The following is a 27869-nucleotide window of genomic DNA, read 5'->3' on the forward strand; positions in this document are numbered from 1 at the left end:
CTATTGAACAAAAAATGGTTTAGACAATAGATTTGATTATGCAATGATGGTGAAAAGAGTACAGTTGTCACGGTCCCACCGTCTTGTTTATGAAATTCTAGTCGTGTGGTGGGATCGGGACAGAGTTCTTGGGTTTTATGTGGGAAGACCATGAGATGTTTATGCCTCTCATGTGTTTTTCCAGTGTCTCGTCTCTGTTCCCGCCATCTCGTTTCCTCGTTATCCTTCCCTGAGTGTTTAATGTCCCACACCTGCCCCATGTAATTATCCCTCGTTTGTCTTCCCTTAAATACCCTCGTGTTTCTTTGTCTTGTGCTCGTGAGTTGTACTTCGTCGTGGATGTGTATCGTGTCAGTCAGTGTTCCTGTGTAAAGATCCCAGTCCAGTCTTTGTAAGTGTTGAGTCAAGTTTGTCAAGTTATGTTTAGTCAAGTGTAATGTTAGTTTAGTCCAGTCTAGTTTATTTTTCCTGTCTTGTTTTTTACCCCCTCGTGGGTGTTTTGTTTCTGTTTTGTCTCTTGTTAATAAATATATATTACGTTAACCCCTTCATTGCCATTGCCTGCCTGCATTTGGGTTCTTGCCGCCAAAATCCTGACAGAACTCACGAGCCATCACTGAACCCAGCAGGCAGCATGAGCACCGAGCGGTCCCACGTAGCTCGCCTCCTCTGCGGACTTCGCCAGGGGAACGAGAGCGTGGATGAGTACGTGGACAGATTCCTGGACGTCGCCGAGAATGGCGTCTTCGGGGAGGAGGAGCTCGCGGTGCTATTGAACTCCGGTCTCAGGGACCCACTTTCGCGGGCGGAGATGAGGGCGTTGAGACCGTTGGACTTCGACGCCGTGTGGCTGACCGCCGCGGAACGATCGGAGTCCACGGCCTCAGCAATTACCAGCTACCCATCTCCGCTGGTCACGATTCCTGAGCATGGTTCCCTGCAGATCGGGGTTGTGGGCACCTCCACTCCATCCTTCCCACTCTCGGCAGCCTCTCCACCATCCACCAGCCTCGTTGGCAAGCGGGGGAGGCGAGCATCCTGGGAGTCCACCTCCGAGGAGTCCCAGCCGGAACCAGCCATGCCTTCTACATCCTTCCTTCAGCCGACCTCCAGGCGGGTGGCTCGGCTGAAGAAGAAGAGGCAGCGGCGGGCAGCGCGGGCTCTTCCAGCCGGCGTCCAGTCCGGTGTCCAGTCCGGTGCAGCCGGCGTCCAGTCCGGTGCAGCCGGCGTCCAGTCCGGTGCAGCCGGCGTCCAGTCGTGTCAGTCTGTGTCCAGTCCTGTGTCTAGTCCTGTGTCCAGTCTTGTGTCAGTCTTGTCTGTGTCCAGTCATGTGTCCACCTGAGTCCAGTCCGGTGATCCAGCCGGCGTCCAGTCCGGTGATCCAGCCGGCGTCCAGTCCGGTGATCCAGCCGGCGTCCAGTCCGGTGATCCAGCCGGCGTCCAGTCCGGTGGATCCAGCCGGCGTCCAGTCCGGTGATCCAGCCGGCGTCCAGTCCGGTGTCAGCGCCCCGGTCCGATCCAGCGTGTCCGGTGATCCAGCGTCCAGCCAGGATCCAGTCCAGTCCGGTGATCCAGCCGGCGTCCAGTCCGAGTGATCCAGCCGGCGTCCCATGTCCCCGGCCTATCCAGCCGGCGATCAAGCCATGTCCAGCCGGCCTTCCAGCCGGCGTCAAGCCATGTCCAGCCGGCCTTCCAGCCGGCGTCAAGCCATGTCCAGCCGAGCCTTCCAGCCGGCGTCAAGCCCTGTCCAGCCGGCCTTCCAGCCGGCGTCAAGCCATGTCCAGCCGGCCTTCCAGCCGGCGTCAAGCCATGTCCAGCCGGCCTTTCAGCCGGCGTCAAGCCCTGTCCAGCCGGCCTTCCAGCCGGCGTCAAGCCCTGACACGCTCCAGCCGGTCCCTGGGAAGCTCCCAGGGCCAAAGACTGTTCCCCCCGGGACTCCCCCAAGTCCCCCAGGAATCAGCGCCCTCGAGCGCAGCCGGGGACTGGGACTGTTCCCCCCAACCCTTTTGGACTGCCCCCTATGAACTCTTGTTTTGCACCACCCCCCCTCCCATGTTTGTTATTTTTGTTATGCCACCCCAGTCCTGTAGTCTTGTTGTCCTGTCTACCCCTTGTCATGTTCACCATGTTTGTCTGGTTTTTGTCTTTGTCTCGGTCTGCCTTGTCTTGTCCGTCTACCCCTTGGTGAGCACCTGGAGGTGCTCATTAAGGGGGGGGCTCTGTCCACGGTCCCACCGTCTTGTTTATGAAATTCTAGTCGTGTGGTGGGATCGGGACAGAGTTCTTGGGTTTTATGTGGGAAGACCATGAGATGTTTATGCCTCTCATGTGTTTTTCCAGTGTCTCGTCTCTGTTCCCGCCATCTCGTTTCCTCGTTATCCTTCCCAGAGTGTTTAATGTCCCACACCTGCCCCATGTAATTATCCCTCGTTTGTCTTACCTATAAATACCCTCGTGTTTCTTTGTCTTGTGCTCGTGAGTTGTACTTCGTTGTGGATGTGTATCGTGTCAGTCAGTGTTCCTGTGTAAAGATCCCAGTCCAGTCTTTGTAAGTGTTTAGTCTAGTTTGTCAAGTTATGTTTAGTCAAGTGTTATGTTAGTTTAGTCCAGTCTAGTTTATTTTTCCTGTCTTGTTTTTTACCCCCTCGTGGGTGTTTTGTTTCTGTTTTGTCTCTTGTTAATAAATATATATTACGTTAACCCCTTCATTGCCATTGCCTGCCTGCATTTGGGTTCTTGCCGCCAAAACCTGACAACAGTAAAGTCTTGTCATCCTTATTCTGTTCATTAAGCATAAATAATGAACACATGATCAACAAAGTGTGTATAATTTTGTATGTATGTGTTTATTTTCAGACAGCGTAGTGCTGGAAGGAAGAAAGTCAAGAGGAAGGAGTCCAAATTATACAGGGAGATTCAGGCTCTGAAGGAAAAACTTAAACAAGAGAAAAGAAAAACCAAAAAATTCAGAAAAAGACTTGCAAGACAACAGCAAGATTCAGAGTCACCCAGATCAAAAACCCGGTGCCTGTTAGGGAGGTTGCATGTGCCTAGAGAAGTGCACAAAGCGTTCGTTTTCCACCATGCTCTGGTGGACAACATACGCGCAAAGTACACTTCGAGCAATCACACAAAAAAACTAGGCAGGTAATTGCAGCTGCAGTGTCAGGAATGATCTTGAAAAAGTATAACTTCAAGAAAAGAATTCAGGAGACCCTAGCAATTTCTCGAAAACAACAAAAGCGCAGTGAGTCCTCCATCCTCACTCACAAAGTGAAGTACAGATCCCTATGCTACAAACTGTACAACAAAGTTGTGCCCTTCTTGACAAGGGATGAAAATAGTCGCCTAACTGCTGGGAAATCTCAAACTATAACGAGAGGGAAGATTAAGAAACAGAAAAGATTCCTGAACGACACCATGAGAAACTCGTATAGGAAATTCCTTATTGAGAGCTCTAACTGCAACATCTCATATTCTTTGTTCTGCCGTATGCGGCCCTTCTGGGTGGTCCACCCATCCATTGCAGACAGAGAGACCTGCCTTTGCAAGGTACATGAAAATCTCTCTTTTCTTATAGAGAAGCTATATTGGCGGAGTCAATATCCTGTGATTCAAACTCGAAGGAATGCATGTACAATGAATGTCCCAACTGCAAAGACAAAGACTTTCCAGTTGCAACTGACAGGGATATGCAAGCAAGTGTTTTTATCACACAGTGGGCAACTGAGACCGTTCTCCGAGAGAAAAAGAACAAGGAAGGTAAAAAGGAGAAAGTGCCTGTCAAAATGACAGTGAAAAAAAAGACAGAGACAACTTTGCATGCCCTGCTAGACCTCTTTCAAGGCCAACTTAAAAACTTCAGAAGGCACCTCTTTAACATAAAACGGCAATTTGTTTACCACCGCGAACTAAAGAAGACCATGAAAGACCATGTATGCTTAATTCATGTAGATTTTTCAGAAAACTATGCCTGTAAGTACCACTCTGAAATTCAAACTCTACATTTTGCATCAAACCAGCAACAGGCAATACTTCACACTGGAGTTTTGCATATTGGAGGAGTGGAAGAGCATGTGTGCTTTGGCACAATCAGCTCATCAAAAGAGAAAGGCCCCGCAGCAATATGGACCCATCTAGACCCAATTCTGAACCTGGTCAAGGCTGCCTATCCTAATGTGACTGTGGTGCATTTTTTAGTGATGGGCCGTGCACACAATACAGACAGAAAGGCAATTTCTTTATGTTTTGTACAAAGCTGCAGGAGTATGGGTTCCAATCAGGCACCTGGAACTTTTTTGAGGCATCTCACGGCAAGGGTGCTCCAGATGGAGTTGGAGGCCTCCTCAAAAGGACCGCAGACAGACTTGTCAGCCATGGGGTGCACATACCCAACGCTGAGCTCTTCTTCAAGAAACTGGTGGATGCACAGACCTCAGTAAAACTGTTCTATGTAAGTGAGGATGATGTAGATGAAGCCACAAAGAACATGCCAGCTGGTCTCCCAGTGGTGCCATCAACCATACGCATTCATCAGCTGGTCACAGTCAGCAGGGGACAAATCAGTTACCGTGATGTGAGCTGCCTTTGCTCAACAAGACAGACCCTGGAATGTCAATGTTACAACACCAAAACCTTTACCTTCCTGGTCCAGGCAACAGCACCCACACAAGAGGGGAATGGTCAAAATGAGACTGAAATTCCATGGCAAAACTTGGATATCATCGGCCAGTGGTGTGCTCTGGAATACGACAACGACATTTATCCTGGAATCATACAAGGGGTGAGTGAAACTCATGTTGAGGTCAAATGTATGCATCGAATTGGAGTCAACCGATTTTTCTGGCCAGTACGGGATGATGTCCTATTGTATTTGCATGAGGATATACTCAGAATGATCCCCATCCAACTTCTGTGACCTCCCGTCATGCAGAGATTGACAAAGTCATATGGTCCAAAATCTCAGAACTGTGAACCGTCTGAAAGCAAAAAAACAGGAAAGAACTAAAGAACCTGGAAGATTAAATATAATATGTTTTGTTTCGTGTGAGTTAACTGAGACATGTACAATAACTTGGAAGGACAGACGGCAGGAAGGAAGAAGTGAAGGAATGTCGAAGGAAGGAATGAAAGGAGGAAGGAAGGGTGGAAGGACAGAAAGATCTGAGAAAGATGAGAGGCTTTTACCATTGTTTCACTACTTGTTCAATAATTTGAGATAAAGGGAGAACGGGAGGGTTAAAGGAAAGATGGGAGGATGGAAGGAAAGAAGGAAGAATGGAAGGAGAGGAGCAAGAATTGAAGGAAGAAGGGGAAAATGACAAAGGGAAAAAAGAGAGGAGGAATATCAGATCAAAGGAAGAATGGACAGATGGGAGGGGAATGTTTAAAAAATGTTCAATCAATTTATATTAAACTCACTTGCATCTGACAGATTGTAGATTTGATATCAAAATAAAGTTTTTATCATAAAGCAAGGTTTCTCTCTTCTTTTCCTAATGCTTCCCGTCAACTGTGTTACTTTGTTGTCAACTGTGTTACATGGGATTTTTGTGCCATAATTTGTTTAAATATTGGCTGATCTGTAATAAAAATGATGGGGGACATTTTTAGAGAGCAAGGTCTGACATAATAATGTTGAATAACTCTAAATTCAACGTAATGTGGATTAATGCAGAAAAAAAATCATTCTTGATGATACTGTCCCACAGAATATCAATTATCCAGCTCAAAATTCATATTTTCAAAGCAGTTAGACAAACAACCACAAACACACTGAAGAATAGACTAAAGAACTTGCAAACAAATGTTTTATCAAATGCTTAGTATTTCATTCATGTCTTCTATGACACAACTTTCGTCTGTAACACAGTTGACAAAATAATGAATCAGATGTTTATTTTGATTTAAATGCCAATTAATGAATTTTGCACATTCCAGTGATATATTACGGAAACAAGTAGAAAATTTAGCAAAAAAACACACTGATTTATTCACTTATAGCTTGATATGAAATGTACCCCTAATTATAGAATGACTCTTACAATTCAGTATCACAAGTAAACAAACACACCATACTTTACACGCTAAAGCAATAAACGTACAACAGTAACCACCTACAGAAAGGTGCAAGAAAACAAAGAAAACTATTCCACTTATTCCACACTTCGTTAACTTTACCTGCCTGATTTTAACACAAAAAGGAGTGCAAGCGCATTAGTACATTAGTGCTCAGCTGTGCGTATATTTATATCTCCGGATGAAAACAGTTCCGTCTTAATTAGTTCCGCTAAACGATAATCCCGTTAAGACATATCATTCACTTCTCTTTAGTATTGTGAGTTTGTTTTCATTCGTTGTATGTGTTTTAATGAATCTGTACTCTGGAAGCTGTAATCAAAATTCCTTGTGTGTGTGCGTGCTTGCGTGTAAGCATACTTGACAATAAAATGTTTATTCACACTATTTATGTTTCCTGTGTTGTCTGATATTGCTGATTCTAAGAGCTCTGTTTAAAACGCATTCGTATTTCCTTTGCGTTTATGGTTCTAATGTAAATGTTTCATTTGTGTATTACATGTCTAATCGTTACCACAAATAACCACTAGATGGCACAAGCGTATAAAGATTGACGTTCTTCTTCGTCACCGTTGTTAAGAGCTCCTCCTCTAAAGGAAGTTGCGAAGTTGGTGAGCTGGGCTGTCGTAACCGCTAGGTCAGTGCACGTCTACACATTAATGAATATTCACAATAAAACGAAGGCGCGCATCACCGCATTAATAGTCATAAGAAGGATTACAAGCTGTTACAACAGCCAGTGTCAACATGACAACACACCTTCGTTTTATTTGAATTATTCATGATGTTGTGACCCAAACACTACGTTAAGCTTACAGTGAGTTTACCTCATAAGCCACGGACATTGACGCAAGGTAAACGCACACGGAAGAAGCAAAACCTGCCACCGAGAAATACAAGAAGAGAACCCACAGAAGAAGAGAATGAGAAATAGTTTCGTTGGGAAAATGGCTTTGGGCAACAGACAGTCAGTCAGGCTTGCACAGACAGAGTGGCCAGCGAGGTGATTTCTACCTTGACATCCGAGGCTCATCGTCAGGACTCTGGGGTGGAGTAACCTGGTTCTCTATCACTTTCTTTCTTTCTCTGGCCTGGCATTGGGCTCTTCTCCAATACTTTCTTTTTCTTCTCTTCTCCCTCTCACTCAAGGCTTGAACTGTCTTCACCTTCCCTAGCTGTCTGTCCTCATGCCACTTTTCTCGTTGTTTCTTTAAATATACAGCCCTTTTCTCAGGATCAGCATCACGCTGAGCCCTGTACTGGCGCTGCTTCTGGGCAGCAGATAACCTCATCTCTCTAGACCAGAAATGACTCTGTTTTGAAATAGTGTATAGCATAATTGATAGGGCTAAAATTACATATGTCATCAGGAAACTGTCATTTCAAATCACTGAAACACATCCAAATGATCCATGAAATTATTGTTTGTTAATATGAGTAGGCTATGGGGTAGAATGGAAAATATCTATAATGATGTCGTTAAGTCTAGCTAGAGTGTAAGGATTTATTCAGTGTATGGATAATATTGTTGAGTTAATCCCTGTATCATTCAAAATTTTAATAACAATAGTAAAAAAATGGTTTCAGATCAGCTGACTTCTTCCCTGATAAGTATAACTGAAATCATGCATTTATGTAATTACTACCTTATTACACTTTTATATATTATCATTTAATTTCTGTGTAGTAACAATTTAATCAAGTTAATGTTTTTTAATCAATGGACTTAATAAGCATAAACCCAGTGAACCCTTACAACATTGTCAACCGTGTTATTCCCTGTCAACTGTGTTACACTTGATGGGTAACATAGTTGACAGGTAACATAGTTGACATTTCCTCCATTTTAGGCCCTACAGACCTTAAACATATGACCTTGATCAACTTATATTTCTATGTACTTTCTATACATTTTGTTGATTATAACATCTAAGGTAAATACACAAGCAAATGTTGATAACATAGTTGATGAACAATTAATCCACTCCATATGCAGACAATCATTTTAATGAAATATTGAAGAGGAGGAGTTGAAACTTACCACACTGTCTTCAGAATTCCCGCCAAAAAGGGCGTGGCATCACACATGGTTGCTTTTTTTTAATTTGGAGCAAACCATTGCTGATTTATAAGGGTTATATAAATGGGTAACATAGTTGACAAAGATTTCTAGGACACACACAAAGTGAATAATTTTATGTTTATTAAGGATTCAAATAGTTTTAAAAACACCTTTATCATGTTTTAATGATTATTTTGAACAAATAATGCTGAAAATAATATACACAAACATGTCTTCTAGGGTTAATTTTGAAGAGCAAACTTGAAATGTATGAAATCGGACAGCACAAAAACTGCAAATTCCAGTATATAATTTGCATTTTTTGTCAATATTTTCAGTTCTTATGTCTAATGTTTATTATCGTTGTCGTCATGTTTGTCATTTACGACTTCTGAATAAACCCTTAGTGAGTGAAAAGAGCTTGTACGTGTGTTACTGGAGCAAGCCACGTAAAACCACATTAAAAATGCACCATATACAATTACAATAGTATGATGCACATAGAATATGCACATGCGTATTTAGGCATGTGTATGTAAACTATGTTCTGTTGATCTCTTTCAGGCGAATTCACCACTTTGTCCAAAGATACTAGTAGTTTAAAGAAAAAACAGGATAAAGAGAAAAACAGTCTTTTATATGTCAGGGACCTGTGAATAGTATTCCAACCTGAAAAAAACATTACAATGTGATGGTAAAAATAGTCATTCATATGTGCTTTTGTTTGTCTACCCAAAAGCATTGATATTCACAACAATAGCATTGATTTGTACATAAAAAGAGCAACACGAATCTTAAAAGAAAATCTGTGTCCAGTCATTCTCTGGAGACACAACTTATTACCTTGCCACTCAATCAGAACCTCTAACCCAGATGCCTTACCTCCAGTTTAGGGAATTGGAATTTAGAATAGGGATAAAGCCTTTCAGAGATGTGATACTCCATGCATTAATTTTATTGTACAAACATGGAAATGTGTATAATTATGTGATAATGAATTGGTGATGAGTCTTTTATAAAGACTGGAAATCCTTAAAGGTTGTTCCATTACTTATAACCAGTAAACAAAAATACATAAAAGTTGTGTTACTCCATAGATACTCCATGCATTAATTTTATAAAAAGTTTATGTGAATATTCTATTCCAAAAATGTAATTAATTTAGATTTATTACTAATGCACTTTTATAATTTAGCATTGTTGCAAAGCAGCTTTACAGTGAACGCATATTAGTACAGACAGTAAAGGCAAAATAAAAGGTATAGAAATGTAGGAAAAACTTGACCATTACCTATTATTATGTATAATAATACATAATATTATTATGTCTAGCTGTAGCCTATTTACTGTATCCTAATTAATTTTGAACGTGTATGGCTGAAATCATTAATTTTCTAGTACAGGCACACACCCCAGCACCTGAAAACAGTCTGTAATAATACACTGTTATTTATTGTGATTCAATTTGAAAAAAGGTGTTATGTGTCTTGAGTGCACAATGAAAAAAAGGTGTTAATGGATTCACTGAACCTTGAAAAATATTGCAGAACAATGCACAAAGATATCTCAGTATACCAGCTTCCAATACCAATAACGGGAGATCTTCTGTACACTGACCCTGGTTCGAGCCCCTTCTGGGATGGAAAGCCTTTCTGTGTGGAGTTTGCATGTTCTCCCAGTGTCAGTGTGGATTCTGTACACCTAGCAAATCATCCATACAAAACTGTTGCTTTCTTTTTTGTTTTTTTAACGATCAAACAAGTCATAAGTTAGTTTGGCTGTATGGTCATCAAAAAGTTGGCCATCCTGTTGCTCACCCCTCCATACCTAAACAACTAACACACTGGAAATAAAGAAGACAGAGGTGAATGCCAATATGTGATAACAAATAACCAATAAAAACATTGACTTCATTCCACTACACACAGGTTGCCTTTATAAGTCTTAAGGATGTTATGAAAGTAGCTCACTAACAAAAAATGAATGCATTGGGGTTGACATATGAATATTGATATTCGTTTACTTTTTAACATGTAAGTAAAAAGACTTGTCTATAGAAATGTGCTACATTATAAGTGTTTGTGAAAATGTTATTTGGAGAGAATATGCAATTAAACTTACACAATTTATATTTTGATGCTGAAAATGGCCATGACATTCAGCATTTAAAAAGTCAATTTAAACAATAGTTAATTTTTTAATTAGTATGTAATCATTCTATAGTTGTAGACTACTTATGCCCACAAAATACATTGTTCAGAATATATTTTAGATAAAATCTTGCAATTTAGAAGCCTAGTCTGTTGGTTCTGTTTGTTTGAGCAATACCACCACGCCAGTAGGTGGTGGTAAAGCTCCGTGGTCCAATGTGCATGCACAAAACGACGTGTTAACACGTAGTTTAAAACGACGTGTTAACACTAATTACGTGTTAACGCGCAATTACGTGTTAACACGTACTACGCGTTAACGCGTAATTGGTGTTAACACGTTAGTTTCACACGTTTTGGCCTTTCTGGCCTTCCATAGAGGCAGTGTGTGTGCTTGTGTACTACTGACCACTCAGGCGGAAGCGAAGCTCAGACGTCAACTTGACGTCAGTGTCTAAAGCTTTACAAGCCTCGACAGGCGTGTCGGTACACGATCCGGGATGCCTGCACGATCCGTTCACGCATGCGCATAATGACGTAGTAGACAATTCTGTTTAGCGACGACACTGCACGATCTGTTCCACGCTTGAGCACCTTTGTACCGCGACTTTCACTACTGTCCACCTCTGGTCTCATGTCACTTCTGTGTGCACACTATGCGTTGAAATACTCTGTAACGTTTCCCCAGACTTGTTTGTAGTTCTTTCTTCATGTAAGTGCAGATAGTCTAGGCAGAAATGCATATTATGTTCCTTATTGTGTTCTGTAACCACCATTGAAGGGATTATTCCTCATTTAGATTATATAGATAGATATATTAGCCTATATATAGACCCATACTAATACAAAACGAGTCGATTTAAAGTTAACTAATATTAGCAGCTTTTAATAAAAACCGTCTTTGACAATACTACTGACCTCAGATCGAAACACGGCAAGTTAAGTAGGCCTAATGCCATGCAGCAATGAATCGCAAAGGGGAGTATGGAGGAAACTGAAGGTTTGCAGTGACAGACTCTCAAGACTCAGACTTTATTCCACATGTAACCAAAATCGTGTATGTTCATGTAACAACTCCTTTATTATTTTGGATTGGCAACCACGTAAACACATCGTAATGCATAGCGTAAGCTACATTTTAAAACATCAAAATAGACCCGCCGTGAACTGTTAAATGAAAAACACGACGTAGCCTACAAAAATATGCCGCCAGTTGTGCCGTCTGGCCGTCAAGCGTTTCATCGCATGCTTGATACCAATAGTGTAGGGAAACCGTGAAGTTGTTTACTACGTCATTATGCGCATGCGCAGAACGGATCGTGCAGGGATTTCTCGACACGCTCGGAAGCCTCAGCACAGAACGTAACATCACTAGCTGTAACGATTGAGGTTTGACGTTTTAAGACCGCATTTCCCCTTGTTTTGGTCTATTTTTCTTTAGAGCCTGTTTCTTTTATTAACCCCAGTAATAATAAAGGTGTTCATAGTGCATTTAATCTTTTGTGCGTTTATTTTAAATGTTGCTCTATGACAGCTATATGTTCACGGAAATATAGTAACGAAAATCAAACATACGTTATCAGTTATTATACAGTTACTCTTTAGGCACTAAAAATCTTGTCTGTAATGTCACAGAATGTCGGACTGAAACAGAACTGCTCTTTTTCAGACTAATATTTCGCTCAATGACTGTTCGCTTCGCTCAGTCGCTCACGGACCAAGCAAACGCTCCGCTCACATTAAACCAAATATCACACCGGTAAACCAAATCCCGCTCAGATCCCGCTCTGACATAAAATGTGTCTAGTAAGCCTAATTGTTTTCAGTTTATAATAAACTTCTTGAATAAATGTCTCAGTTTAAGTCAGGATAGTGCCATTTTCTCTCACCATCTAGTTAGCTTAATTGTTAAAGGTGCAGTGAACTAGGACCACAATTTTAACCCGAGCTTTTGTTATGTAAGAGGGAATGGTATTCAAGCCAACATCCTGTAAGTGTCAGACCTGAAAACGCCCTTGTTACTGAAATAACAACTGTTATTGACACAAGGCTCAGCAAACGGCAGGTCCTGGAATGCACCTATCATCATAGGTTAACTATACGCAAAGCCTTGCCATCACATCCGGGAAATAAATCCGTAAATTTGAGTAAAATCACGTTACGTAACGTTACGTGTCTAACCAAATTCACAGAAGGCTCCAACTAAGTCAACTACGCAAGCTGCTATCCAATCATAGCTGTGGGCGTTTACTTCCAAGTCTTCTATGCGGCACGCCCTTAAAAACCCAGCGTTTCTCCAGCCGGCCTCAAAACCAGGGTAGAAAATAGCCTATTACTTATTGATTTTGATGTTTTCGAATGTAAAAACCACGTGAATGTCGTAAGTAGACATCAGACAATAGTATAAAACAATAAAAACGGCCAGTTCACTGCACCTTTAACATCACACGACACAACGTAATATCGTACCCCCAGCACTATTACGTCAATACGTTACGTTACGTTAAATAGGCTACGTTAAGTAATCATATGACTTATGTAATTATATATAATTAAATAATAACTATATTTTTAAAAGTATGCTATTCTAGTTGCATTTTTCATCAATGAATTTCTTAAATTATCCTTTGACTATGTTCTGGCCCGCCATCTAGTGGCGAATTTGTTTTTTGGCCCGATGACCCCTGTTATAAACTGTTCTGGATGGGCAACACATGACCAGTGCTCCTCGGGTATTTTGTAGCAAAAGTTCTGTTGAAAATAAATTGTTGCTCTTTTTTTTGCCGAGCCTGAATTTATAAAAGGCTTGTTGTTTTGTTGATGGTGCTCAGTCAGAATCGATTTAGTTTTTTTACTCTAATCTCTAATAACTAGTTATTGCACAAAGCATAAAAACAGTTTTGCACACCCTGATAATATTAGGATAAACGTTATTATATATTTCATAAAATCTTTGAATTAGCTATAAAAATATATTTTTTATATAAAAAAATATACATTTTAGTTTCATTTTGCTGTTTTGCTATGTAATTTAATAATAATAAAGAAAGGATTTATAATATAATATTGCTATTTAGGTTTTTTCTTTTTTTTCAGTTTTAGTTTAATTTAATAACAACTAATAGGATGAAATTTCTAGTCTTAATCTAGGTCTTAACAAAAATAATACTTATGGATATAAATATTAAAATAAGTGATTTCATATTAAAATAAAATCGATCGAAATAAGACCGAACGTCTCCAATGTAATTTCCCTAATAATAATACAAATATTCAAGCAATACTTATAATACTTACTTTATTAATAGCTTAATTTTATGTTTCTACTTTTTAAGTTTCAAAATTACATGTTAACAACAGAATAGTCATCATGACTTAATTGATTTGACCATTTTAAGATTTATTATAGAATAAAGTTTTTTTTACTTGTTTGTTTACCACGAATGAGAATTGCTTGGTTTTTTAAATGAGTTTAAATTTAAAGTGCTCCGATGTTTGAAAAAATACTTACACAACAGAAGACACAATGTAAATCTGTGATGCAAGATGCATAAGTAGAGGGAAGACTGGAGAAAGCGAGAGAGAGAGAGAGAGGTTGTGACAAAGGAAATGATGGTGTCATGAGCTCTAGTACCTGTATCCTAACTGATTGTGTGGAAGCACATCAAGTTTGTTGTGTTGAGAACAGAAGAGACAGACATTACTGCACTGAACAGCGCTTACAACCGTAAGTAACCAACAAACTTTTCCTTGTCAAGCAACTCTTCTTATTTCATTCTGTGGAGTAAATTATTTAAACGTTGTTCTCGGAATATGAAGTGACCAGTCGTTTGTCTCGTGAAAATGCTTGTATAACGTTTATTTTTTAACAGATGTCCATCTCTGACAGCCCTCCGTCCACCAGCTGCATATTTACACCCCAAAATCCAGCCTGCACCTCTTCGGTCAGCACCCTGTCTCTAAACTCTGACTCCACCGGACCGCCACTCAACGCCATGGCCAATCAGATGCCTCCGATGGACGGAGGTTTCTACGGCCAGTCCATGGGTCCTCAAGGGCTTCCTAAATTTCCAGATCCCCGGAACATGGAGCAAATGATGGGTATGGGTTACCTGCCCTTCTCCTCCTGTCTGACCTCCACAAACACTGAACAAGCAGGACAGCAGGGTCACACCGCTCAACAGGTACAAGAATCCCTCATAGCGAATGAATCTCACAGTCCAACATGTTCTCTTCATGAGATTCACCCTCACTTGGCACATTATGGCACTGCACTTTTACGGCTCTGTTCTTAAACCTAGTGTGTGGCCTACATTGGTAGGATTTTAAGGCATCGTAGGTGTGTTCCTAAAACAAAGATTGCAATATTTCCTTGCGTTTGACCATGTTTTTTACTCTTCTTTGCGCAGGATTTCTCTCAGTTTCTCCTGCCGCCTCCTGCAGTGACCCTCCGTCAGTCCGGACAGAAGCGAGGCATCCGTAAAGACAGCATTGAATATCGTCTTCGCAGAGAGCGCAACAACATCGCTGTGAGAAAGAGTCGCGATAAAGCGCGCCGCCGCATTCATTTGACCCAGCAGAGGGCGCTGCAGCTGCAAGACGAGAATCACCGACTGCAGCTGCACATCCAACGCCTTTCACACGAGGTGGACACGCTCAAACACTATCTGTCGCAGCGCCACCTACAGGTCAAAGAGCAGGACATGAGAGGAGAGGACAACTGTTGAGAGCTTTTGGACAGTGAAGGTCTTTTTAAACAACTCTCAGTTTCCTTCCGAACATTTATTCTGATTGGTTTTCAGTTCAGGTTTTGCTCTGTAAATATCTGATATGGAAACAATTGTGTGTGTGTTGACTTAATACAGTGTGATTCTTCATGCAGACCTGCTCTGAACAGTGGTCAGACTCTTTTTACATACATACATATACAGTATATATATACACCGATATGTCCACCAATAATAGGTATCGGTGGATTTGATTTTTCACACTATTCGGCTATCGGCCGATATTTGTCAATCAAAAGCAGACAGGAAAATGCAATGAATTTGTGCTCTGTGTATAGAAAATGTAGAAACATCACCAATTTGATGTTCAATATTAATAGTCATTATGAATTATTAAATCAAGAAATATTCATTTAGCTTTAGAATTTAGTTCATGCTAGTTAATGTAACCACTAAACTATCGGTATCGGCAGGTATCACTCTGAATAATCGGCTGTAGGTATCAGTGGAGAAAGTAATAGTATTGATGCATCTCTAATATATACTGTATATATATATATATATTTAATGAAAAATTAAGTTAAATATTGATCATTGGGATTATTTGAAGTATCAGTTTCTCTTCTCCAAAGCCCTATAAATAATCCACAGTGAGACAAAACACATTTTCTATAATCGACACAAATAGTTCTCTAAAATCTAAAGCAGGTGCATATGCTATTACTTTGATGACCGTACAGCTGTTAATATTAGGAAGCCTTATAGATTGGGAATTGAGTCTGTAAAACAATCACAATTCATTTTATTTGAGTGTTTTGCATTGTTTTCAGTTAAATCTTGAAGTCTTGTAACACATCAGTTGATTTCCAAATGTTTCATGTCAATTATTCTTCACTGACTATATTAATACAAAACAAAATCTCAGAATCTCAAGTTGCGTTTTTTTATATTTTCTATTTAACCGTCAATCGGCCATTGAAATGTTGACTTTGGTTATTTGTAGAATCCACCCACTGAAGTCTGCATTGATTGGAAATGTGCTATTGGCCAACACGAGAACAGTTACATCTTTCCTCTCTTCAAACGGACACAATGACACGGTTATTTGAGTGGAAAGGGTTCATGCCCAGCGCCCGTGGGACGGATGAGATTTCAACACTATGTGGGACAGTGAGCTGGTGATAGAGAGCTCGAGTCTTCCTGTGGCTTCCACTGCAGGCACAGGAGATACTGATAGTGAGTGATAGTGGAAGTGGATGAACTTGCGTGGCTTTATCTCTCGTGTTGCTGTGGCAGCGGGGTATCTAGGTGTAGCTGTGTGTAACAGCAGATGACTGGAGCTGATAACACAGACCTGCTGAAGCAGTGATGGGGACAAATGCTGTAAATGGTGTGTCCACTGCAGCACGAAAACATGGCCATTTGTTGGTTCACATGAAAGGTGCTGAAGAGTTTGTGTGTTGTAAGTTGAGTCTGTGGAGTAATCTGTGGTCCCGGGCCTGAAATCTGGCCACAGTATTAAGAAAGAGCGTGTTTCAACTGAGTCTGTTACGCAACACAGAGCAAGAGAACGGGCACAGATCCAAACACCGCTCATCATCATCATTCATGTACACAGCTTTTCATTACAGATGATAGAATCAGAATAACAATATGAGTGGAATGTACTGAATAAGATGCCGTTTATTTTAATACCCACTATCTTTCTACTTGGCATTTTCTCTTTTTGCTTTAACGTCAGAAGCACTCGAGCCGGCTCCACTAAATCTGATGGTTCATTTTATTCAGCATAATCCAAAAACAGCATCTGTGCCCGTATTCATGAAAAATCTTAGCGCAAAGACTAGTGACAAAATTCTACAAAAATTAATAGAAATGTGGGCGTTTCCCCTTAAAATTACAGAAAAGATCCTAGTAAAGAAAAAAGTTATTCATAAAGCATCTTAACCCTTAAAAGCGCTCTTAAGGTCCAAAATTTTAGGAGCAGCGAGGAGGACTTTTAGGAGGCTTAAAGGGGTCATAAGGCGCGAATACGTGTTGTTCTCTTTGGAGTGTTATAAATCGCCCATGCATGTATTAGACGTGGGAATAAAAGATGCATTCTATCTAAAAGCGAATGCTCACCCAGACCTGCCTGAAATGCCCCGGCGAATGTACGTCACTTCGTAACATGATTGGACTTAAGAACGCCCAAATGTAAATGCAAGTGAGGTGGGCGTACTTGTAAATCTCATTGTATCGTCGCTGCCGCAGCCATGTCGTGGAGACGCTGTGTGTTTCGTTGTGAAAAGAAAGACTCTTTGTTTGCCCTGCCAAAAGATGAGACAACTAAAAACCAATGGTTACATTTTATTTACAACACTGTTCCAGAAAAGTACAATCCGAATGTTCAAGTGTGTGCAGCGCATTTCACCGATGATTGCTTCATGAACCTGGGAGAGATCAAGGCCGGCAGTGCACGAAAGCTTTGCTTAAAAAGTGGGGCCGTTCCAACCATTACAACTTTGCTGGCGCTTCAGATTCGCAGCCTGTAAGTATATTTTTAATGTAAAAGACTTTGTTAAGGACTAACGCGAGTTGAGTTTGTCGTGTGTTTGTGATCTGCAAATGCAGACACGCGCGCAACGTGAATAAAGACAACATAAGTCCTAATAATCAGTAATAATGTTCCCACTAGAGGCAACAAATGTGGTGTTTATAATGTCTTTTTATATTTAGTATTTATTTTGGGTTTATTGTCTTTGTTGAGTCGCGACGAGACGTGGTGTAACACTGGTTGATCAAGAAGGGCCGAAGCCCTTTTGTTTCTATCTCACACAAACGCTGTATGATGTACTGTATATGGTTGTTTGTTTATGGTCAATTAATCTTAACACCGGATTTTTTTTGGTTTTTACAAACCAAAATGTACACATATTTCTTTTAGGGTACATCTCAGCAGGGCCACAGTTCCGCACAATTTTCCATGTCATCTCGAACAAAAAATGTTGGATCTCAAGCGGACAGTACAGAAACACTGCCTGCACCGTCTCCAATGACGCGATCCTTCGGCACACAGTTGTCTTGGAGCACAATAAAGGGAACGTACAAAAGGAGCAAAGGTATGTCACATTCATACCTTTTTGTCAGGATTCAACTGCCTTCCTTCACGTCACTTCCTGTTTGCTGAGAGCGCGTGGTTTGAGTCGGAGCTCTTTCAAATTTATTCTTAATACATCGTTTATTCTTGTTATATCTTAAGACTTGTGTTTTAAATTGTTATCCTCCGAGGGTAAAACATATCCTTAAATATATCCCATACCAAAATCGTATTTAAACGCACAGATAATTTATTTTTATCGGATCACTCGCTATTAGCCTCAGGCTGTTAGCATTCCCAGCCTGCCTGCTTACTGCTTAACACACTGTTCTCATTATTAAATCACTGATGGCTAATGTTTCAGATGTGTCTGTACCTCTGTGTGCAGATGAGGAAACGATCGCACTTCAGTCGGAACTGGAGGCTGTGGAGAAGCAGATCCAGGATCTACTAGAGAAGCAGTCACGGCTGCGAGAACGAAAAACGGCGCTGGAAACATCCAGAGCCGACGCTCGCAAATCCGCGGTAAGTTTTCATCGCGATTTTAATACTCCTTCCACTTCTACTCCGCGTGTTTCTCTGCACAGAGCCCAGGCTTCGAGAACACGGTCAGCCCAAATGAACTTCACTCCTGCACCGGCACAACCACGGCGAAAGGCGCGAGCCAGGACTGGAGCGATGACCCAACCGCCGCCACCGGTCTTCGAGATCCCGACCAGGAACCGCTTTGCCGCCCTCTGCGAGACGGAATGCAACGCTGTGGTCATCGGAGACTCAATCGTCCGGAACGTACGCGCTTCCTCCACTAAAGGTAAGGTGCGCACTCATTGTTTTCCTGGCGCCCGTGTTCTTGATGTCTCTGCGCAGGTACCTGCGATCCTGAAGGACGATGCTAACGTCGGAGCTGTCGTGCTGCACGCGGGGGTGAATGACGTCAGGATGAGGCAGTCGGAGATCCTGAAGAGGGACTTCAGGAGTCTGATCGAGACGGTACGCAACGCATCGCCCACGGCGAGGATCATCGTATCAGGGCCGCTTCCTACCTACCGACGAGGGAATGAAAAGTTCAGTAGACTATTTGCTCTAAATAAATGGTTGATGTCATGGTGTATTGAACAGAAGCTGCTCTTTGTTGATAATTTTGATCTGTTCTGGGAGCGACCTAGGCTCTTCCGCCCTGACGGCCTGCACCCCAGCAGCATCGGAGCGGTTCTTCTGTCTGACAACATCTCAAAGACGCTACGCACCGCTTGACTACGTCTCCCAGCGGTAAGTCAAAACTTTAACCATAGTCTGTGTTCCTCCCACTCATCTGTTATAAATGTTACTGCTTCCAAATGCATAGAGACTGTGTCTGTCCCCCGAATAATACTACAAAATAACAAAATAGCCAAATCTCAGAGAAAAAATCTAATCGTGATTAAACCTGAGGACAATGTAATAAACGACCAAAACAAACTCATAAAGTTCGGCCTACTAAATATTAGATCACTAAATTCAAAAGCAGTTATTGTAAATGAAATGATCACAGACAACAATTTTGATATGCTTTGCCTTACCGAAACCTGGCTTAAACCAAATGATTATTACGGTCTAAATGAGTGTACACCACCAAGCTACTGTTATATGCATGAGCCACGTGCGGTTGGTCGAGGTGGCGGTGTCGCAACAATTTTTAGAGACTTTCTTACTGTAACTCAGAGAACGGAGCATAAATTTAAATCATTTGAAGTGCTTGCGTTGAACATAATTGTTCCAATTGACAGTAAAAAACCATTGCTTTCTTGTACGTTGGCTACAGTGTATAGACCCCCTGGTCCCTACACTGATTTTCTGAAAGAGTTTGCGGACTTCCTATCGGACCTATTGGTTAACGTTGATAAAGTACTAATTGTCGGAGACTTTAATATCCACGTAGATAGTGCTAACGATGCATTAGCAGTGGCGTTTACAGAGCTATTACACTCTTTTGGAGTAACACAACACATCAATGGACCCACTCATCGATTTAATCATACACTAGACTTGATTATATCTCACGGAGCCGATCTAACCAATATAGATATTATACCTCAAAGCGACGATGTCACTGATCACTATCTTATAACATGTACACTGCGCACTGCAGAAATCAGCCGTTTAACTCGTTATCGACAGGGTAGAACAATTACCTCGACTACTAAAGATAGTTTCACAAAGAGCTTGCCAGATCTGACTCCTTTAATAACCATACCAATAAATATAGAATCGCTCGATGACATGACCAGCAAATTGGGCACTATTTTCTCTAATACATTAGAAGCTGTCGCACCTATGAAGTCAAAAAAGATTAATGAGAAAAACGCAGCACCATGGTACAATAGCACCACTCGCGCCCTTAAAAGAGAAACACGTAAACTGGAGCGCAAATGGAAACAAACCCAATTAGAGGTCTTTAAAATTGCGTGGAAAGAGAGTGCAAACTGTTATAAAAAGGCACTAAAAGCAGCAAAGGCTGAGCACCTCCGTAACCTCATAGAAACTAACAAAAACAATCCAAGGTTTTTATTTAGTACAGTTGCTAAACTAACAAATAAACAGACTTCACCTGACCTGGGTATTCCGCCGCACCTTGGTAGCAATGATTTCATGAATTTTTTTACAGAGAAAATCGAAAACATACGAGACAAAATAGTAAAAACTCAACCTCCAAGTCTGTCCTATAAATTAGTACCAACCATCGCCCCAAAAGAAAGGCTACAGTGTTTTTCACCTATAAAACAGGAAGATTTAATTAAACTTATTGCAACATCTAAACCTACAACTTGCTTATTAGACCCCATACCAACTAAATTATTAAAAGAGTTATTACCCGTTGCAATTGAGCCCATTTATAACATTATCAACTCGTCAATTAATCTAGGCCATGTCCCAGGACCCTTTAAACTGGCCGTCATTAAGCCTCTTATCAAGAAACCAAACTTAGACCCCAATGAACTAGGAAACTATAGACCGATTTCAAATCTCCCTTACCTGTCTAAAATACTAGAAAAAGTAGTGTCCACTCAGTTGTGCTCTTTCTTACAAAATAATGACATACACGAAAAATTCCAGTCAGGCTTTAGACCGCATCATAGTACTGAAACTGCGCTCGTTAAAATTACAAACGACCTGCTTATAGCATCAGATAAAGGTAACATCTCACTCCTAGTCCTGCTCGACCTTAGTGCTGCGTTCGATACTGTAGACCATAAAATACTTCTAGATCGCTTACACAATTATACCGGTATTCAGGGACAGGCACTACAATGGTTCAGATCTTACTTATCAGACAGACATCAATTTGTCCATTTAAATGGGGAATCATCAAATCTAACGCAAGTAAATTATGGATTACCTCAGGGATCGGTTTTAGGACCCTTGCTATTCTCCATATACATGCTGCCCCTTGGAAACATTATTAGAAAACATGGAATTAGCTTCCACTGTTATGCAGATGATACTCAGCTATATATCTCATCAAGACCAGATGATTCCTTCCAACTATCCAAATTGGCAGAGTGCATCGACGATATAAAGCATTGGATGACTTGTAATTTCCTTCTTTTAAATTCTAATAAAACAGAAATATTACTTATCGGACCAAAGACACGTGAGCAGAATATTTCGGATTATGACCTGCAAATTGAAGGCTGCACTGTTACTCCAACAAATACAGTTAAAGACCTTGGCGTTATATTAGACAGCAACCTGTCATTTAAAAATCACATCTCAAATGTCACAAAAACAGCCTTCTTCCACCTTAGAAATGTTGCCAAATTGCGAAATATTTTATGTGTGGCTGATGCAGAGAAGCTTATTCATGCATTTGTGACCTCAAGACTTGACTACTGTAATGCACTGCTTAGTGGTTGTCCTGCAGCATCAATAAACAAACTACAGTTAGTTCAGAATGCAGCTGCCAGAGTTCTAACCAGGTCCAGAAAATACGATCACATAACCCCAATGTTATCAACCCTTCACTGGTTACCCATTAAGTATCGTATTGACTTTAAAGTTCTTTTAATTACTTATAAAGCCTTAAACGGTTTAGCCCCTACCTACATAACAGAGCTTCTACCACACTACAACCCATCACGCTCTCTAAGATCTCAAAACTCCAGACTTTTGATAACACCTAGAATAACTAAATCCACCAAAGGGGGTAGAGCTTTCTCATACGTAGCACCTAAACTCTGGAATAGCCTCCCCGATACTATTCGAGGGTCAGACACACTCTCCCAATTTAAATCTAGATTAAAGACACATCTTTTCAGCCAAGCATTCACTAATACATAGCTAATGAACAGCAGCTACGCTAATTATTCTCTTTCTGTTTCTGCCCTCGCCTCGGGATGCCCATCCCGAGGTAGGGAGAGATTCCGCCAGACCCAGATGAACGTCATATGCCCATCCACAACTAGAGATTACGCCAGCTACATCTGAAAATCCCGTGCCATCCTCCTGCGAGAGCCTGCGGACTGACTGACCATCCAGCTCCATCCAAGGCAATTCCATCACCACCCAAGAAAAAGGCGACCATCTGGCCGGCCCAGCTCAGACAATTCCATCCCCAGCCGAGAGCAAAGACGGACTACCTGTCACATAAATGCTAAATTTACAATACTTGGTATTTAATGCTAAACTTACATCACACGACAGCAGTTTGAAGTTATGGCTGCACTCAGTGACTTTGATTGGAGGTAGCTGGGTGGGTGTTGTGGGGAGTGGGGGGGCTTGTTGGTTGTGGTTCGGGGCGTTTCATTTGTTGGGACTGTGTGGGTCTGGTCTGGTTGGTCTTGTTTTGTGGTCGATGTCGGACAACAGAGGAATAAAGTTAATTATGCCATTACTACTTTTCCCTGGTTGTTCCTCTGTTGTCTGTTGTTGATCGCGGAATGGGACCGGGTTGGACCTGCACGGTTTCGGCGGGTGGGGCTTCCTGGGTCGCGGCTCGTGGGCTCTCCCTGTTCTTCGTGGACGTTGCTCGGTGGCTTTGGTCGGGGTCACTGAGTGCAGCCATGACACGTCAGAGGAGATCTGGCCCTCCCGGCTGAGCCTGGTTTCTCCCGAGGTTTTTTTTTCTCCATTATTCAGCATTGGAGTTTGGGTTCCTCGCCACAGCAGAGCAGTGCAGTGTTGGCTTGCTCACCGGGAGACTTTATTTATTTATTTATTTATTCATTTATTTATTAGATATTATTTATTATAATGATCTTGCTTGGTCTATAAACACCATGCACTGTGCTGTGTTTTACCTTTCTGTGTTTTTCTTATTTGCTCCTGTAAAGCTGCTTTGGAACAATGCGCATTGTGAAAAGCGCTATATAAATAAAATTGAATTGAATTGAATTGAATTCAGTAATGCTGTTCATGAATTAAAATTGTAAAAGCAATAATTATAGTTCTTTATTATCATTGAACTGATTTTAAGCTTGTATAAAATATATGGAACCACACGATTCCACGTATTACCCTGATGACACAGTTGTTACAGAGGAGTCCCAATTAGCGTATCTTTTGAAAACCTTTGATTATTATGTTCAATTTTATAATTAATTGTTTTATTTTGTAAACGTGAATGGACACATAAAAAAAAGAAAAAACATTTCATTTTTTTCTTACTTTAGGCAACAGACCACAAATGACGAGTACATTGTTTTTCATAGCTGCCTCCGAGAGCTGTTTGAAACATGTCCAGTTTGCAAAACAAGGTGTGATGTTCAATTTAGACGAGTACGCACCTGTGTTGTTCATCCAGCTTTGTCCAAAGTGCAGTCATCACAGAAAGTGGGAGAGTCAGCCTGTCAAAGAAGTACCCCTGTTGGCAACCTACTGGTGTCTGCAGCTATTTCTTTCAGTGGTGCGTCATTCTTTCTGTTTGAAAAGGTCATTTTAATACCCTTCTGCTCATGAATCTGTTTTAATCACTATTTTATTAATATATAGTTTATAATGTTTTTCATGATTTTTTAGATTTGCAAGGCCATGCAGCTTCAGATCTTCCAGTACGATGCATTTAGGAGACATGCTAGGAACTACCTTGAGCCTGCTATAATTCACAGGTGGAACTTACTTCAGACCGATATTTTCAAAAAGCTGCAAGAACAGAGAAAAGTTGCAGTTGCTGGAGATATGAGGGCTGATACACCGTTTATATTTAAAAATCATTTTATGTTATATGAATTCTTCTGATTGCCACTTCTATGTTAGAGACAGGACTAGCAAAAACATAACATCTTATTTCTTTAGGGCCCTCAGCAAAGTTCGGCAGCTACACCTTGATGCACCTGGAAAGCAACACCATTCTTGACATGCAGCTTGTTCGCGTAAAATTAATTTATATAATACATTTGTCAATGTAACCATGTAATAAATATTCATTTCAAGGTTTATGCCTTTAAAATTTTATTGACACCCAGTGCCACGAGGTAGGCGGTTGCTACCACATGGAGAAGGAGGGCTTGCAGCGTTGTCTGGACCATCTGGAGAGTAATGGTTTGGGAGAGTAATGGTTCGGAAGTGGAATACATCATAACGGATCGTCATCCCCAGATCCAGAAGTTCCTTAGAGAGCGCAATGTCGTATAGGCACCTGGAAAGGTCTGCAAAGTGATAACAGCCTGTGCAGTGCTTCATAACATCTGTAAAGCCAGACAAATTGCAGACCCTCCCGAGGACAGTCAGAGCGATGAAGAGGATGATGATCAATACCCTCCACAAGGGTATCTGCATCAAAGTGGGATGCCTTACAGAGCCCAATTTACTACTTTGTATTTCGGGTAAGTTACAGTGAATGCAATATAACAATGATGAATACACTGGACAGACACACCTTTGCCAAAGAATGTTTCAGAAAAATATTTTGAATACACAAATGCCCATTATTTATTATTTTTAAGTAGCTCAATTTTTAGTTTGTAGTACTCTATTTTCTGCTGCTTTAGGACATTCATCTCCATCTCGAGTTTTTTGTCCATTAGGGATGGTGTTGGAGCAGCAGAAGGCAGGGAATGAGGCGCTTCAGACTGAGGGTCGCCATTCCTCTGATGAAGGCTCTGTGCTGCTGAAAGGAGAAATCATTTCATCTCTGCTATCTTTGAACAAAAACAAATTGTCCACAAATTGTGCCATTCATAAAATTCAAGAGATAAATATGAGAAATGGCATTGCCTTTGTTAAATGTCTGTGCCCTCCTTCAAACCGGTAATGCTTGTGTCTGAGTGACCAAAGATATTATACACGGTTTGGGCTACCTGGGACAGCTGTTCAGCAGGTGGTCCACTGCCTAGAGAACAAGGCAGTGCACGACATTTGTACGTATAATTGTGCGGTTTAACTAAACATTGGTTTAAAAAAGTGGTGGCACTCACCTGTGCGTGATGACTCCCGCTTGTATGCTGCAATTTCCTCTCTGGCTTTTGACTGCAACACATACCAGCGTTTCTCGCAGTCTTCAGTGGTGCGCACAACTAGTGGGAATGAAGCGTTAATATTTTGCGCTATAAGCTCCCACGTCTGCTTTGACACCCGACCCGAATTTTCCTTTAAGGATAGTCTTATGTTCATCAACTAACTGGGCTAACAGTAAACACGGTTCCTCTATCCAGTTGGGCTTTCTCGTTCTTTTTGTATTTACCTCCACATTTGCACATTCAAAATAACATTTAAACCACACTTAAATAGACAAGCCAGTAATTCGTTTAATTGGAAAGAGTGGAGCAATTGTTCCCACTCTTAGGCTTATCAACTGTTAATTAAGAAAATTAAGAAAACTCAATTAAGAAAATTAAATTAGCACAGTAAACAAACAATAATAATAATAATTTACGCACACACACACACACGCACACACACACACACACACATATATATATATATATATATATAATGTCAGTGATATAGGTCAAAAAGGACATAATAGGTCTGTAATTTCAAACTGAAGCTCTCTTTTTCCTTCTTGGACAACCAACCAATCACAGTCTTTTAAAGCCCTGGGCCCGTATTCTTCAAGCTTCTAAGATTTAAAGCTTTTGATTTAGCTTAAAAACTTCTACATAGGAGTCGTATCTTAAAAACGATTCAGGACCAATCTGAGAGCAACTCTGAGCAAGGAAAAGACAAAAAAAATTATCTCAGTGAGGAGGCGGGGCTGACCCCGTTGCTATGTATGACACAGTCTTTTAAAGACTGTGATTGGTTGGTTGGCCAAGAAGGAAAAAAGAGCTTGTTTAAGTATAGGGTCATTAGTTTGAAATTGCACATGTAGTTTTTCCTGTTTTAAGGTACTCAAGCACACACACAAACACGCACGCACTATATATATATAATTTATATATTTATACCATGCTGTTAATGTCAACGTATTTGATAGAAAATGAACAGTGACACAATAAGTTTCTGTAAGTGCTGTATTGTTTGTGTGATCACTATAGAAGGATGTGACAGAACCAAATCATCTCTGCTGCAGAGCTGCATTTCTCCAGTTGCTAAATATGTTCATGTAGTGATTTCTCATATTTCTGGCGCTATGACATTTAGGTGCTGTCTTGGATATGTCTCTAATAGGATCGGTTACAAACATCTAATGTGTTGTGTCTTATTAACTCACTGTCATTCAATTCAATGTCATTTTATTTTATAGCGCTTTTACAATTTGCATTGCATCAAAGCAGCCAGGGTCGGCCCAAGCCTTTACGGGGCCCTAAGCAGAACCACAACCTATAAAACACCCCTTTAAAGCCACACAGCCCTTGATGATTTAATCTTTTTTAATTTTTTTATTTAGTCAGTTAGTCAGTCATATTTATTTATAAAGCACATTTAAAAACAACAGCTGTTGGCCAAAGTGCTGTACAAAAATTAAAACATATACCAAAATACAAGTGTAAACAAAACAGAACAACAAATAATACACTACAGTTATGCCACTGTGCTTACTTGCGACCATATGCAATATTGAATAAATACGTTTTATGAAGGGACTTAAAATCAGTGTATGTTGGAGCAAATCTTATGTAAGTTGGCAAATTGTTCCAAAGCTGTGGGGCAGCCACTGAAAAGGCACAGTCGCCTTTCAGTTTCAGACGTGTCCTTGGAACAGTTAACTGAAGACTACTAGTAGATCGTAGTTCCCTGGAAGCATTACAGTGAAACAGGAGATCAGAGATATATGACGGAGCCAGTCCATGCAAACCTTTATAAACAAACAACAATGTTTTAAAATGGATACGATGTTTAACTGGATTTAGAGTATTATTTATGTATAAGTTAATTTAGAGTATTGATAACCATTAAATTAATTTACAATATGCACACAATTATTCTTAACCTTATCCCAAATAAAACGAGGAATTAACGAATCACGTAAATTACATATTTTTCATCTGAATCAGCATTTTTTCGTTTGCATCAATGAATACTGTCGGATGTTCAACATTTCTATAGTTAAACACTAAACAGTTGTTGAATATGAAATGTTTTTAGTCACTTACAGTATGTCGTGTGTTGCAAAGTACTCTTTCAACTTTAAAACTGAAGCGTCTTGCTGAACAGCAAAAGACGTGACACTGTGACAGTATTCGTCTTCTCTGATATGACTGGTCACTGCTAGGCTTTGTAACCAGTAACTCCCGCCTCCTTTCATTTGATTGGACACCTCACTTATTTTTATATTGCAATGTTGCGTTTTGTGAGTAATTTCACAAATTTTGACACTCACCACAGAAAAAATTGTGGGTCTGGCCCTACGTGAG

The 27869-nt window shown here is 40.7% G+C and overlaps 2 protein-coding genes across 4 annotated transcripts; both read left to right on the forward strand.

Moving 5' to 3' along the window:
- Positions 1-13901: 13901 nt before the first annotated feature.
- cebp1 (CCAAT/enhancer binding protein (C/EBP) 1) lies at positions 13902-18112 on the forward strand. Of its 2 annotated transcripts, XR_008961868.1 has the most exons (5): positions 13902-14017; positions 14163-14474; positions 14700-15036; positions 16021-17547; positions 17944-18112. XR_008961868.1 is itself a non-coding variant. In XM_057323224.1 (3 exons), exons 2-3 carry the CDS (start codon positions 14163-14165, stop codon positions 15015-15017), a joined length of 630 nt encoding a protein of 209 aa, XP_057179207.1. In that variant the 5' UTR covers positions 13902-14017; the 3' UTR covers positions 15018-16003. The 2 variants fall into 2 exon arrangements, 1 of the variants encoding a protein (XP_057179207.1); XM_057323224.1 differs by lacking the exons at positions 16021-17547; positions 17944-18112 and having other exon boundaries at positions 14700-16003.
- Positions 18113-18168: 56 nt separating this feature from the next.
- LOC130547344 (uncharacterized) lies at positions 18169-20001 on the forward strand. 2 transcript variants are annotated; one of them, XM_057323222.1, is made up of 3 exons: positions 18169-18621; positions 18684-18885; positions 18964-19025. In XM_057323222.1, exons 1-3 carry the CDS (start codon positions 18445-18447, stop codon positions 18990-18992), a joined length of 408 nt encoding a protein of 135 aa, XP_057179205.1. In that variant the 5' UTR covers positions 18169-18444; the 3' UTR covers positions 18993-19025. The 2 variants fall into 2 exon arrangements, with proteins under 2 accessions (XP_057179205.1, XP_057179204.1); XM_057323221.1 differs by having other exon boundaries at positions 18169-18885; positions 18964-20001.
- Positions 20002-27869: the final 7868 nt, after the last annotated feature.

The sequence above is a fragment of the Triplophysa rosa genome, linkage group LG23 (genome assembly GCF_024868665.1).
Source record: "Triplophysa rosa linkage group LG23, Trosa_1v2, whole genome shotgun sequence".
Lineage (NCBI taxonomy): Eukaryota > Metazoa > Chordata > Actinopteri > Cypriniformes > Nemacheilidae > Triplophysa > Triplophysa rosa.

Bases quoted from the DNA above. Each gene is read 5' to 3' on its own strand.
- LOC130547344 (XM_057323221.1), top strand. From the start codon at position 18,445: ATGGCTAATGTTTCAGATGTGTCTGTACCTCTGTGTGCAGATGAGGAA. The intron at 18,886-18,963 runs GTACGCGCTTCC...GTCTCTGCGCAG, and splicing joins GAGACTCAATCGTCCGGAAC to GTACCTGCGATCCTGAAGGA.
- cebp1 (XM_057323224.1), top strand. From the start codon at position 14,163: ATGTCCATCTCTGACAGCCCTCCGTCCACCAGCTGCATATTTACACCC. The intron at 14,475-14,699 runs GTACAAGAATCC...TTCTTTGCGCAG, and splicing joins AGGGTCACACCGCTCAACAG to GATTTCTCTCAGTTTCTCCT.